This window comes from Rhinoraja longicauda, chromosome 5 (assembly GCF_053455715.1).
Source record: "Rhinoraja longicauda isolate Sanriku21f chromosome 5, sRhiLon1.1, whole genome shotgun sequence".
Taxonomy (NCBI): domain Eukaryota; kingdom Metazoa; phylum Chordata; class Chondrichthyes; order Rajiformes; family Arhynchobatidae; genus Rhinoraja; species Rhinoraja longicauda.
This window is the reverse complement of record NC_135957.1, coordinates 67,193,950-67,209,463: the sequence shown is the minus strand read 5'-3', so window position 1 is coordinate 67,209,463 and position 15,514 is coordinate 67,193,950. Positions and strand designations below refer to the sequence as shown.

The window sequence follows — 15,514 nt, the reverse complement described above, 5'->3', positions numbered from 1 at the left end:
TTCTCAGACTTGATGCCTGTGACTAGTGGTGTGCCTCATGGTTCGGTGCTGGGCCCGTTACTGTTTGTCATCTACATCAATGATTTGGATGAGAACATACAGGGCAAGATTAGTAAGTTTGCTGATGATACAAAAGTTAGTGGTTTTGCAGATAGTGAAGATGGTTGTGAACGATTGCAGCAGGATCTGGATCAATTGGCCAGGTGGGCGGAGGAATGGTTGATGGAATTTATTACAGAGAAGTGTGAGGTGTTGCATTTTGGGACGTCGAACAAGGGCATGACCTATACAGTCAATGGTAGGCCTCCGGGTAGTGTTCTAGAGCAGAGGGATCTAGGAATACAGGTGCATGGTTCCTTGAAGGTCGAGTCACTACATAAGGTGGTCAAAAAGGCTTTTGGCACTTTGGCCTTCATCAGTCAGAGTATTGAGTATAGAAGTTGGGAGGTCATGTTGCAGTTGTATAAGATGTTGGTGAGAATGCATTTAGAATATTGTGTTCAGTTCTGGGCACCATGTTATAGGAAGATATTGTCTAGCTTGAAAGGGTTCAGAAAAGATTTACGAGGATGTTGCCAGGACTAGAGGGTGTGAGCTATAGGGAGAGGTTGAGTAGGCTGGGTCTCTATTCCATGGAGTGTAGGAGGATGAGGGGAGATCTTATAGAGGTATACAAAATCATGAGAGGAATAGATTGGGTAGATAGATGCACAGTCTATTGCCCAGAGTAGGGGAATCGAGAACCAGAGGACATAGGTTCAAGGTGAAGGGGAAAGGATTTAATAAGGATCCAAGGGATAACTTTTGCACACAAAGAATGTATGGAACAAGCTGCCAGAGGAGGTAGTTGAGGCTGGGACTATCCCATTGTTTGAGAAACAGTTAGACAGGTACATGGATAGGACAATGTTTGGAGGGATATGGACCAAGCACAGGCAAGTGGGACATTGTTGTCCTGTGTGGGTGAGTTGGGCCCAAGAGCCTGTTTCCACACTGTATCACTCTATGACTCTACTTGCCATCTTTGACAGTCAGTATTTCTACTTACAAGGAAACCTTTCAAATTCCTTTAGCTTGAAATTATTTGATAAAATGCTCACTGTATTATTTTTGAATACACTCCCTTGTGCCAGGGGAAAACCCACAAGAAAACCTGTTCTAGCTGTAGCTTCTGAAACATCTTGGAAGAACAGACTACTTTAAATATAACTCAATCCTGAAATGCCTCATACCTCACTCATCATTTGTCTTTTCCATGTTCATTCCATCGTGGCACAAGCTTCTCTTGAGCAGGTAAAATCCTAATTCTATTTCCCTTGAACCCATCATCGATTCACTGTTTTAGAAACTATGAACCCTCAACCTGTCTCCATTCTCTATGCCAGACTTCCCCTCTTGTTAATTAAAAACAGGAAAAACTGGAGACACTCATCAAGAAACATTGCTTATTTTTCTCTCTTCAGAGGTAATGTTTCAAGTCAAGGACCTTTCATTAGTTCTGATGAAAGGGCATCAATCAGAAAGGGCGAGCTGTCGCTGCAAGTAAGAATCTTGTTGTTCCGTTTCGGGATATATAGCAATAAAACACCCTCGACTCTTCATCAGTCTGATGAAGGGTCACGACCCAAAGCATCACCTAGATCAGTCTGAACAAGGGTCCCAACCCAAACTCTATTGAAATCAGTTTTCACGTCGAACACAACATCAATATCATCCAGTGTGTAAGAAGGAACTGCAGATGCTGGTTTAAACCGAAGATAGACGCAAAATGCTGGAGTAACTGAGCAGGACAGGCAGTATCTCTGGAGAGAAGGAATGGGTGACGTTTCGGGTCAAGACCCTTCTTCAAACATCATCCAGGTCCCCTGCGGCCTCATTTCACCCTCTGCCACAACACACTAAAACAGACCAGAGAACTGTTTTGCCATCACCAGTAAGACTGATTTCATCTCTCCTTCCACTGGTTCCACAAGTTCTCTTCCTAACCTGCTTAATCATTAATAGAAGAGGATTAGGACAGCACAGCGTGTTCGGTAGAGACCGCATCAGCTCTTTCCCACTTTCCCCAGTTGTTACCCCACACCTTTAGTTTTTCTCTCATTTAATTATTTACTCACTTCCTTTTGGAACACAGCCATAGGATCCATTAGAAGATAGAACAGTACAGCACATTACAGTGATAGGCTCTATGCACCATGTGGCCAAGTTAAACTGATCCCATCTGCCTTCACATGATCCACATCTCTCCATGTTAGCTCATGCACCTGCCTTCATTCCATTAAACTTTCCCCACCCTCACCTTCAGCCTATGTTCTGCAGCATTTCATATTTCCACACTGGAAAAAACACTGATTATTTCTGCCTCTCATAATTTTACTGATTTATGAGCATCTTATCAGGCAATGCACCATCGTAACCAATTGTTTAAAAATTATTTTTCTCAAGTCTCTGTTTTTTTTGCTGATCCTGCTTACGTTTGTGCCTTCCAGTTATTTATCCTTCAAACTTTACAGAAAGCACAGAACCCATAGTGCTATTAGCCATTTACAGGCATTCTATTACAGGTCTCGACCCGAAACGTCACCCATTCCTTCTCTCCCGAGATGCTGCCTGACCTGCTGAGTTACTCCAGCATTTTGTGAATAAATCGATTTGTACCAGCATCTGCAGTTATTTTCTTATACTACAGGCATCCTTTGCACTGTATTCCCCGAAAGTCAACTGTATCTTGATATTTTTTAACATGAAGCCACATCATCTGGTGAGTGTCAAGAAAAGCCAGTTGAAAAAAAAAGTTGAAAAAACATGTAACTTCCGTGAAAGTGATCTTTTTATTCACGATCTCAGTTTTTTTTGCACCTGTACATTTTTGTGCCATCTACAATGTTTGAAATGGTACCCAGTGCAAACAAATTTATAATAATTAATGCACACTAAAACAGCAATGGTCACAATACTGAGCTCTAGGCATCATCAGTTTTGATGGGAAAAAAGATCTTCCTCCAAAGTCAGTTCATTATTTTTGGTTAGTTTACAGATACAGTGCGGAAACAGGCCCTGCAGCCCACCAGGTCCGTGCCGACAAACGAACCCCGTACATCAGTGCTATCCTATACACTCGGGACAATTTACCAAAGCCAATTAACCTACAAACCTGTACGTCTTTGGAGTGTAGTAGGAAACCGGAGCACCCGGAGTAAACCCACGTGGTCACGGGGACAACGTACAAATTCTGTACAGACAGCAACCACAGTCAGGATGGAAACCCGGCGCTGTAAGGCAGCAACTACCGCTGCCGCCCAAATATTGTCCCTCAATCTATTCTGTATCAATTCTACCACTAACTACCCTTTTGTTCCATTTTCGACATACAAATGCCTCACACTCCTCTCTTTTATTCTTCGCAAAACCCCTCTCTCCTCTCTTGCTCATCAGCCTCATTATTCCCTCTGTCATTTGTACCTCCATCCCCTTGTATCCTCCAACATTAATCGGCCACTTAAACAAATCTTTCGGACATTTGCAGCATCTAAATCTTAATTTGCCCACTGCAACACCGGAGAAAAACAGAGGCAAATAGGCAAGATATTTTTTCTAACAATATCTTTACTACGGATTTCTTTCAATTCTATTTATGAGAAGGAAAATCGATGGTGGTAAGACTTTAAAGTTTCGGATAATAACAAATTCAGTCATTGTTATAGTCATAGAGTGATATAGTGTGGAAACAGGTCCATCGGCCTACATTACACACGCCGACCAGCATGTCCCATCTACACTAATCCCACCTGCCTGCACTTGGCCACCATCCCTCTAAACCTAACCTATCCATGTACCTGTTCAAGTGTCTCTTAAACGTTATGATAGTACCTGGCATAAAAGGAGATTTTATTACCTTCACTGCTATAGTTAAGGAAACAGTTTGGATGGTACTAAGCGGAGGATATAAACGTCCTTCTGCCAAATGTTCCTCAAGAACTTGCTCAGCTAATGCCTGCAAAACAAGAGCAAAAACACACAAGTAAGATCCAGCTTTCAGTAACATATTAATATAAAAGATTCATCCCAATGTGGATTACAGCAATGAATTTCAATGGATTTAATATGTCATTTAAAACTGAACATCAAGGTACAACCAAGCAGCTGAGCACAATGATCATTTGTGACTTCGCCCTCTGCAATTTATGATGTTTGCCCTGCACATTCAACCATTCCTGTGCCAAATTAGCTTGTGCCAAACAACATCATTGGGATTGTTCTTGTGCTGCAACAATAACACAAGCTCCACTCCACTAGTTCAACCTCCACCACTGCCCGCAAAACACCCCTGGTCACTGAACTGGTTGGTTCCCGGTTTCTTGCCCTGAATGGGCCACCATTCCCCAATCCCAAATGTAGGGCTCAACCAAGCCCAAGGAAGGTAAATGATCTGTAAAGCAGGAAGAGGATGAGTCTTGGACAAACAGTCCTTCTGTCTTCAAAAATTGGTACGAGATTAAGTGAAATCTGCAAATTCGTGCACTTTCCATTGCCAAGAAATTTCTGACAATATCAATTGTCTGTTAAAATTATTTTTCTGCAGTAGAAGCTACTTGAATGCAGTGTGGATGTTTGCCAGTTTGATGGACAATGTCTTATGTTATAAAGTTAGTTTTCTATGCTCAGCAAAGTCTGGAAAGTTGGACGCCATTTACAAAATTTGTAATTTTCAGTAAAGAGGTCCAATTTTCATGATCGTCAAACCTGGCCTAACTAAAGGTTAACCCTGAATAGGAAAATCATTTTTGAATCAACAAAGTCAAACTAACTTCACATGGGATTTGCAATCCCCAGTTCTGGAAATGTGATATTCCCATGCTGAGAGGCATACAGAGCACACCAGAGGCAATCTCAACAAATGGTTTCCAGCTACCGCGATTCCATCAAAAGCACAAGACATTTGAATTTGCTGCCTCGTTCTCTTCCTTCTTCTGCATTCTCCATTTAAATAAATTGATCGGCTGAATGGCCTACTTCTGCTCCCATGACCTTATATGGATACTTGATTAGTAAGGGTGTCAAGGGTTTATGGGAAGAAGGCAGGAGAATGGCATTGACAGGGAAAGATATATCAGCCATGATATGAATGGTGGAGTAGATTTGATGGGCTGAAAGGCCTAATTCTGCTCCTATGACTTTTGAACTGATTTCCATTGATGCTGAGCATAATCAATTCTAATGATCAGCAATTCAGATGCAAGACTTTCCATTGCTGTCAGAAGGGATTCAATTATTAGAAGTGGGGTAAGACAGTGCAACTATTATCAGAAATATCTCAAATTGCTTTAACATGGACAATTATTGAGTTGTGATTCTACAGAGGATTCACATAATTGACACTTGTTTGCTCATGAGCCTCCTTAACTAGCAAAACATGGAACTGCAGATGCTGGATCTTGAACAAAACAATGTGCTGGAGTAATTCAGCAGGTCAAGCAACATCTCTGGAGGACATGTCTACAAAAGATTTCAGATCCAGATCCTTCTAAAGACTATTTGTATAGATTGTAAGAATTTACACCAAGATTTCTCAACTTCTCCCAACAGTAAAAGTTTGCTTGCCTTTTTTTAAATGCTTTTTAAAATACCCACTGAAAACCAGAATAGGCAATTTCAATCTAAATCAATGTTGAAGAAAGTTTAAAGTATTTACTAAGAAAATTAACTTATTACCACTTCAGTAAAAAAACCCTGTCACGCAGGAAGATATTCCACAATGATGTTATTTTGCAATTTTGTACTTCCTCGAGAACATAGCTAAAAAAAAAATTGCATCCTACAGACAAGAATCCTCACTGGAATATCGTGATATTGCTAAAAATAAAACAGAGTGCAAGAGACCGCAGGTACTGGAGATTGGCTGGAGGAACTCAGCAGGTTGAGCAGCATCTGTGGAGATAAATACAATGGTTAGGAAGGAACTGCAGATGCTGGTTTAAACCGGATAGACACAAAATGCTGGAGTAACTCAGCAGGGCAGGTAGCATCTCTGGAGAGAACAAAAAGGTGACATTTCGGGCCAAGACTGTCTGAAGAAGGGTCCCAACCCGAAACGTCACCCATTTCTTCTCTCCAGAGATGCTGCCTGCCCCACTGATTTACTTCAGGTTTTTGTGTCTATCTTTAAATAAAATGCTTAACGTTTTGGGTCAGGATTCTGCATCAGGACTGAAAGAGCAGAGGGGAGATGGCAGTGTAAAGAAGTTGGAGAGGAGTGAGGCTAGAGCTGGTGGGTGATAGATGGAAGGCAGACACAAAATGCTGGAGTTCATCAGTGGTGATGGAAGGTGACAGAAGGAATTGGGAGAAGATTTTTTAGATTTTTTAAAAATATTTAGAGATACAGCACGGAAACAGGCCCTTTGGCCCACCGGGTCCGCGCCGCCCAGCGATCCCTGCACATTAACATTATCCTACACACACTAGGGACAAATTTTACATTTGCCCAGCCAATTAACCTACAAACCTGTACGTCTTTGGAGTGTGGGAGGAAACCGAAGATCTCGGAGAAAACCCACGCAGGTCACAGGGAGAACGTACAAACTCCGGACAGACGGCGCCCGTAGTCAGGATCGAACCTAAGTCTCCGGCGCTGCATTCGCTGTAAGGCAGCAACTCAACCGCTGCGCCACCGTGCCGCCTAATTGATGGGCAGATGGAGAAGTGGAGAAGGGCAAATGTAGAGAGAGTCTGGAAAGGGGTTGCAGAAATATTTTTTTAGTTTCCTTTCTACAGTATTTTTAGATTCTTTTCCACTGTATTTTTTTTTCCTTATCTATTTCCACCTGCATGTCGTCAGATGGAATTAGATTGTTTTGGGTGCAGAAATGGTGGGCCGAAAGACTTGTTCTATTCTAGACTGTAAAGGCTGTACTGTTCTATTAATATAGAACTTTCTAAATATTCAAGATGTACAGGACTGCTGCAAAAAGTTGAAACTTGGCAAAGTTGTTCTGAAGTGTCCTCACATTTGACAGAAGGGTAGTTAAAAATCTATAGCACCATCACTGACTGAGCTGTGCAAGGTCTGAAGGACATTGCTGCCAGTAGACAAAGAGCTATACAGGACGGCATGGCGGAGCAGCAGTAGAGACCCGGAGGCCTTACAGCGCTTACAGTGCCAGAGACCTGGATTTGATCCTGACAACGGGTGCTTTCTGACAGTTTGTACGTTCTCTCCGTGACCGCGTGGGTTTCTAGGTTAATTGGCTTGGTGTAAATTGTCCCAAGTGTGTGTAGGATAGTGTTATTTGTGCAGGGGTCGATGATCGGATCGGATGTGGTGGACTGAAGGGCCTGTTTCCGCACTGTATCTATAAAATAAACTAAATTAAACTTATTTGTCCTTGATGAAGAACCACATCACACAGCACAGTTCCACAATGAGGGCTCACAGACCTGAAACATAGACTTTCTGTTTCCAGATATGTTGCCTGACTGCAGAGTTTATCCAGTATTTTCTGGGTTCGTTTCAGATTTCCAGTTTCTGCAATTTTTTGTTTGGATTTTTGTTTTTTTCATGGAGTCACAATAGATCTGGCAAGTCAAAACAAAGCAGGCACAAGAGACTATGTGCCACCACCACAGCAGCAGAAATGTACATCATCACAATCTGACCTCACGGCCTGGCATATCCCTCCCTCTACTGTTCATATCAAATCAGGGATAAACTCTGGTGCAGAGGGGAATGCAGAAGGGCAGGCCAGGGGCAGCATCAGTTTGACAGCTTGATGCTACGTGCAGAAGTACATGCAAACTGAGAACAAGGTAAGAGAGCGGGAGGCCAATGTTCATTTGCAGTGGGGTGGTGGGGGGCGGGAGGGAAGGTCAATGCAAATGAACAATCATCAACACGTCATGTTAACTGTGTCAATCCTCAAAGTTGCTGCCCGACCTATTAAGTTTCAACAATTTCTCCTCTTGTTTCGAGTTTTAGTTTTTTTTGTTTTGTTTTAGAGATACAGCGCAGAAACAGGCTCTTTGGCCCACCGAGTCTGCACCGACCAGCGACCCCCACATATTAACACTATCCTACACACTCTAGGGACAATTTACATTTACACCAAGCCAACTAACCTACAAACCTGTACATCTTTGGATTGTGGGAGAAAACCGAAGATCTCGGAGAAAACCCATGCAGGTCATGGGGAGAACGTACAAACTCCGAACAGACAGCACCCGTAGTCTGTTCGGAGTTTGTACGTTCTCCCCATGACCTGCATGGGTCTCTGGGGCTGCAAGGGCTGAAAGGCTGCAACTCTACCGATGCGCCGCCATGGCGAGTTGATGAGTAATTTGGAACTCAATGTCAAAATGACATTAATAAAAATGTACTAGTTTCCCCAATCCACCTGAGAAATAATGTCAATCACCACAAACTAAACAATGTGCAATTGTAATCTAAAAAAAATAAGCTGCACTTTTTAAATAATCAGAGGATTTGCCAGTTTAAGTTAGCTTGGATAAAGGGAATGAAAAACGTTTTATTTATTACTGCCCAGATAAGTTTACTCAGACAGCAGTGATGAAGTATAAATCTAACAACTTTTACATTTTAAGATTGGACTAATATGAAATTGGACATGCCTGGACAAGGTTAAAAGAAATAAAAAGTACAGTATATGTATATAAAACAAGCAGCTGTGCTTCCTTCTTAATAATTGCTCGGATTCCGTGCAGCACAATCCACCATTATCTTGAGGCTGGATACTAAGGCCTGCAGCACCTTTGTGGAAAACAACACCCCAGTCATCAGCGATATAAACTCAAAATACTTTGGAATAAAATAATGAACAAAAGGGCAGGTGAGATCCAAATGCTTTCAGGAACAACAGATCATTCTGCATTTAGATTCGAATAGTGAAAAGCTTTGATTTGCATGCTACCCAAACAGATAAGATGATACTACACATAAATACAATCAAGTCAAACTCAAGTACAATAGATAGAGCAAAGTGGGAGACAAAGTTTCAAAGGTTATCAAGCTGCAATGTTTTTCCCTCCCCACACGTTGCCTGACCTGATGGAGAATCTGGGACCAGAGGCCATAGCCTCAGATTAAAAGGATGAACCTTTAGAAAGGAGATGGGGATGAATCAGAGGGTGGTGAATCTGTGGAATTAATTGCCAGGGAAGGCTGTGGAGGCCGTCAATAGATATTTTTAAGGCAAAGATTGACAGATTCGTGATTAGTACGGGTGTCAGGGGTTGTGGGGAGGGGGCAGAAGAATGGGGTTGTGAGGGAAAGATAGATCAGCCATATTGAATGGCGGAGTAGACTTGATGGGCCGAATGGCCTAATTTTTGCTCCTAGAACCTATGACATTTCCAGTGTACTCTTTTATAAAAAAATTCAGGCAACTGGTCTATCCCGTATCTCACAGTTCCTGCATTGTTTTCTTTATTTTGTGCTTGTTTTCTTTTCCCTCTTACCTGTAATTCATTCCGATTTACATCTCTTCCTGGCAGATCATGTGTTTACATTTACCACCCTTTCACAGATTGTATCTGCAAAATTTCATCCTTCAGTCTTACTTGGTCTCCACATTAACACAAATAGTCCTTTTGTTCTCTCTGCTCCTCCTTTCCTGCACATCCTTGCTTTCAAATATTTCACAGTTCTGAGGAACAGTCATTGACAGCAAACATTAACTCAGCTTCTCTCTTTCAGCGGATGCTGCCTTAGCTCATAAGCATTTCCAGCAGATTGCTCTTATTTTACACTTAACTCATAATTTTACTTGCATCAATCAACCTCACTCTGTCACTTTTTTATATTGTTATTTAATATATATTTCACATCCTAATTTTTTTCCTGCCCTGTTTCTGCAGCAACTGAATCATCCTACCACAACCAGAGAGCAGTGCTGAACTACTATCTCTACCTCTTTGGTGACCCTTGGACTATCCTTGATCGGAATTTGCCGGCTTTACCTTGCACCTGTCTCCTTGCACTTGATCTCTCTCACATGCACCCACCAATCTTCCCTTTGAGTCTTTTTAATATTAGGGTAATTTTATAACAGGGAACCTAATGAAATAGTGTGTTTGGACCCAAATATGTCCCTCTAAATTATCCCTGTCACTTTTCTTTAACTGTCATAGAGAGTTGATATACAGTATGTTCAAAAGAAGACACAAAGTGCTGGAGTAACTCAGCTGGTCAGGCAGCATTTCCCTCGAACATGGATAGACAACGTTTCAGGTTGGGACCCTTCTTCAGACTCCCGACACGAAATGTCGTCTACCCATGTTCTCCAAAGATGCTGGTTGACCTGCTGAGTTACTCCAGCACTTTGTGTCTTTATTTGTAATCCAGCATCTGTAGTTTCTTATGTCTATATATTCTAGGGACTCTGTTTCCAATGCAATTGCTGATTGAAACAAAGCACTGGTGTGAGCTAATGTCATCAATGAGAAGTTTGTCTCAAATGCTCGAGGGCAAAGTAAAAAAAATAAATTCTATTAAAAACAAAGTGCTGGACAACTTCTATACAGAGGTAAATCGGGTTAATGTTTCAGGTTAATGAATTGTTACTGAGAACTATGAACAGAGGGGACAAAAGCAAGTTCAGTTTAGTTTATTGTCATGTGTATTGTCACAGTGAAAAGCTGTAAGTTTAAGATATTTTTTTTCAATTGTTGTCATTATCTTGCATTGACATGGAAATGGTCAATTTCATTAATCCTAGCCCCGCTTCTTCACTTCCCATACACTGTAAATTGATCAATTGTAATCCTGCATTGTCTTTCTGCTGACTGGTTGCAGGATTACAATTGATCAATTTACAGTGTATGGGAAGTGAAGAAGCGGGGCTAGGATTAATGAAATTGACCATTTCCATGTCAATGCAAGATAATGACAACAATTGAAAAAAAATTATCTTAAACTTACAGCCAAGTCTGAATTAGAAACACTGTATAGACAATAGACAATAGAGAATAGGTGCAGGAGTAAGCCATTCGGCCCTTCGAGACAGCACCACCATTCAATGTAATCATGGCTGATCATTCTCAATCAGTACCCCGTTCCTGCCTTCTCCCCATACCCCATGACTCTGCTATCCTTAAGAGCTCTATCTAGCTCTCTCTTGAATGCATTCAGAGAATTGGCCTCCACTGCCCTCTGAGGCAGAGAATTCCACAGATTTACAACTCTCTGAATGAAAAAGTTTTTCTTCATCTCCGTTCTAAATGGCCTACACCTTATTCTTAAACTGTGGCCCCTGGTTCTGGACTCCCCCAACATTGGGAACATGTTTCCTGCCTCTAACATGTCCAACCCCTTAATAATCTTATATGCTTCGATAAGATCCCCTCTCATCCTTCTAAATTCCAGTGTATACAAGCCTGGTCGTTCCAGTCTTTCAACATATGACAGTCCCACCATTCCGGGAATTAACCTAGTAAACCTACGCTGCACGCCCTCAATAGCAAGAATATCCTTCCTCAAATTTGGAGACCAAAACTGCACACAGTACTCCAGGTGCGGTCTCAATAGGGCCCTGTACAACTGCAGAAGGACCTCTTTGCTCCTATACTCAACTCCTCTTGTTATGAAGGCCAACATTCCATTGGCTTTCTTCATTGCCTACTGTACCTGCATGCTTCCTTTCAGTGACTGATGCACTAGGACACCCAAATCTCATTGTACCTTTTCCTAACTTGACACCATTCAGATAATAATCTGCCTTCCTATTCTTACCACCAAAGTGGATAACCTCACACTTATCCACATTAAACTGCATCTGCCATGCATCCGCCCACTCACACAACCTATCCAAGTCACCCTGCAATCTCATAGCATCTTCCTCACAGTTCACACTGCCACCCAGCTTTGTATCATCTGCAAATTTGCTAATGGTACTTTTAATCCCTTCATCCAAGTCATTAATGTATATTGTAAGTAGCTGCGGCCCAGCACCAAGCCTTGCGGTACCCTACTAGTCACTGCCTGCCATTCTGAAAGGGACCCATTTATCCCCACTCTTTGCTTTCTGTCTGCCAACCAATTGACCATGTCAGTACCCTACCCCCAATACCATGTGCTCTAATTTTGCCCACTAATCTCCTATGTGGGACCTTGTCGAAGGCTTTCTGAAAGTCATGGTACACTACATCCACCGGCTCTCCCCTGTCAATTTTCCTAGTTACATCCTCAAAAAATTCCAGAAGATTAGACAAGCATGATTTCCCCTTCGTAAATCCATGCTGACTCGGAACAATCCTGTTATTGCTATCCAAATGCTCAGCAATTTCGTCTTTAATAATTGACTCCAGCATCTTCCCCACCACTGATGTCAGACTAACTGGTCTATAATTTCCCGTTTTCTCTCTCCCTCCTTTCTTAAAAAGTGGGATAACATTAGCTACCCTCCAATCCATAGGAACTGATCCTGAATCTATAGAACATTGGAAAATGATCACCAATGCGTCCACAATTTCTAGAGCCACCTCCTTAAGTATCCTGGGATGCAGACCATCAGGCCCTGGGGATTTTTCAGCCTTCAGTCCCATCAGTCTACCCAACACCATTTCCTGCCTAATGTGAATTTCCTTCAGTTCCTCCGTCACCCTAGGATCTCTGGCCACTAGAACAACTGGGAGATTGTTTATATCTTCCTTAGTGAAGACAGATCCAAAGTACCGGTTCAACTCGTCTGCCATTTCCTTGTTCCCCATAATAAGTTCCCCTGCTTCTGTCTTCAAGGGACCCACATTTGCCTTGACTATTTGTTTCCTCTTCACATACCTAAAAAAGCTTTTACTATCCTCCTTTATATTATTGGCTAGCTTACCATCGTACCTCATCTTTTCTCCCCATATTGCCTTTTCTCCCCTATTTAAAATGCTGCACACAATGATGAGAAATTACACAATAATGAAACAAATCCTTGTTTTGATTCACTAAATAAGACTCAAATGAACTAATTATTGTTTGTCTCTTTTGTCCATTTGCCTGCTTTGTGCAACATGAGCAGCTTATTTCTCACTCGTCAGTTCTAAATGAGGATCATTATTTGTGCAGATTCAGAACACTGCCATCTGCTGGTGGGTTAGGAAAGGAGCAGGCTCCAACATATTCAGCACGATAAAATACCAGCTCTCACTTTCTGATACTGTGCCGTGAATGCCACACTGGATAAGAAGTCATAGAACACTTAAATAGAGTTTCTAGTCTCGAAATTGGAACCGACTGGGGCCAAAATTGTGAACGCATCCTCCTCTAATGGAGAATTGTCCCTGGGGAACGCAGGTAAGATTACCACACAATTACTGTCGATTTATTTAACTGGAAAGAAAATCATGGGAAATATCCACGCATCCCAATTTTTAATCCCAGGATGGAAAAATCAAATATTAGAGGATATAGCTTTGAGGGGAGAGGGGCAAAGTTTAAAGATGAGCGGGGCAGATTTTTTACAGGCACTCACCATCCTCTCCATAAAAAAACAGCCCTGCACACAAAACCCATATCCCTCCATTGACACTAAAAGCTGGAGTAAAACTCAGCAGGACAGGCAGCATCTCTAGAGAGAAGGAAGGGGTGACCGATTCCTTCTCTCCAGAGATGCTGCCTGTCCCACTGAGTTACTCCAGCTTTTTGTGTCTATCTTTGGTTTAAATCTGCAGTTCCTTCTAACCTGTATCCCTTCATTCTCTGCATATCCATATACCTATCCAGAAGTCTTCTAAATCCCACTAATGTATTTGCTTCAACCACCACCCCTGGGATTTAGAAGATTTCTGGGTCGGTATATGGGTATGCAGGGAATAGACGGATATGGGTTTTGTGCAGGTAGATAAGTCATGATCTTGGCACTATGTTCGGCAGAGATATTGTGGGCTGAAGGGCTGCACTATTCAATGTTCTAGGAAGAAAATGTTGAAAGGTGTGGTAAGGACTATTACTTCATCCGAGTTGCCAGCATTACTCTATACAGACATGATACTCACCTGGATGCCATCTCAAATATCCCTTATGGAATAAATACTATGTCTATGAGCAAATTACTTTCATTCATAGTTTAAGAACCGGTAATATTGGCCCAATAACTAGAAATTTGTCCCCATTTTCATATACTGAACAATCCCTGCAGAGTTTGCCTTTGCATACCGCAATCAAATAAAATTATTATAATGAAATAATCCAATTGTATTTTAAAATAAAATGACACATTCAGCCTCGACCATCTTTCAGGAAGTCTATCCAACTCCCCATCAATCTTGTGTTAAAAAAAAGTAATTTCTCTTCTTAGCTTATACCAATTACTTTAAATCTATGCCTTCTCACCCTGACTGTATTCTGACTAGAACAGGTCACCCTGTTATAGGAAAGACATTGTTAAGGTGGAAAGGGTGCAGAGAAGATTTACGAGGATGTTGCCAGAACTCAAGGGCCTGAGCTATAGGGGGATGTTGAGCAGGCTAGGATTTTATTCCTTGGAGCGCAGGGGTGATCTTATAGAGGTGTATAAGATTACGAGGAATAGATGGGGTAAATGCACAGAGTTTTTTACCCAGAATAGGGGAATCAAGAACCAGATATAGGTTTAAAGTGAGGGGGGATAGGTTTAATAGGAACGTGAGGGTGAACTCTTTTTACACAGAGTGGAAGGTGTATGGAACGAGCTGCTAGAGGATGTAGTTGCAGGAGGTACTATAAAACAATGTTTATAAGACATTTGGACAGGTACATGGATAGGACAGGTTTAGAAGGGTATGAGCCAAACGCAGGCAGATGGGACTAGTGAAGATGGAGCACGTTGGTTAGTGTGGACAAGTTGGGCCGAAGGACCTGTTTCCATACTTTATGCACGGTAGCGCAGCGGTAGAGTTGCTGCTTTACAGCGAATGCAGCGCCGGAGACTCAGGTTCGATCCTGACTGCGGGTGCTGCACTGTAAGGAGTTTGTACGTTCTCCCCGTGACCTGCGTGGGTTTTCTCCGAGATCTTCGGTTTCCTCCCACACTCCAAAGACGTACAGGTATGTAGGTTAATTGGCTGGGTAAATGTAAAAATTGTCCCTAGTGGGTGTAGGATAGTGTTAATGTACGGGGATCACTGGGCGGCATGGACTTGGAGGGCCGAAAAGGCCTGTTTCCGGCTGTATATATATGATATGATATGATATGACTTCTCGTCAACAGGTTCCTGATAATTTAAATATATCCTTCCAATCTATTCTATCTAGGCCCTTGATAGTTTTGCACACCTCAACTAAAACTTCCCTCACTCTCCTGCGATTCAAAGGAAGGACCCCTATATTCTTTCAATCTTTCCTCTTACTTAAGATCATTTTGGCAAAATCTGTGGATCTCCTCTGTGTCCTCAGCTACAAACCACAACCTTTTTAAAATGGAACAGAAGTATTCATTGCACTATACCTGAAGCCAAACTTGGGATGTTCAGGAGCTCCTGTAGCACGTCCTAATGACAGAGGAAATGTGCCAGAAGACCAAGCTCTGTTTTAACT

The 15,514-nt window shown here is 42.0% G+C and overlaps 1 protein-coding gene across 2 annotated transcripts in view; it reads right to left on the bottom strand.

Annotated features, from left to right (window-relative positions):
• Window positions 1-15,514, bottom strand: part of me1 (malic enzyme 1, NADP(+)-dependent, cytosolic) — a 325,940-nt gene that overhangs the window by 3,265 nt on the left and 307,161 nt on the right. For both annotated transcript variants that reach the window (XM_078399713.1, XM_078399714.1), the window contains exon 13: window positions 3,896-3,994. In XM_078399713.1, coding sequence (XP_078255839.1) covers window positions 3,896-3,994 — 99 coding nt within the window. The remainder of the gene's footprint in view (window positions 1-3,895; window positions 3,995-15,514) is intronic.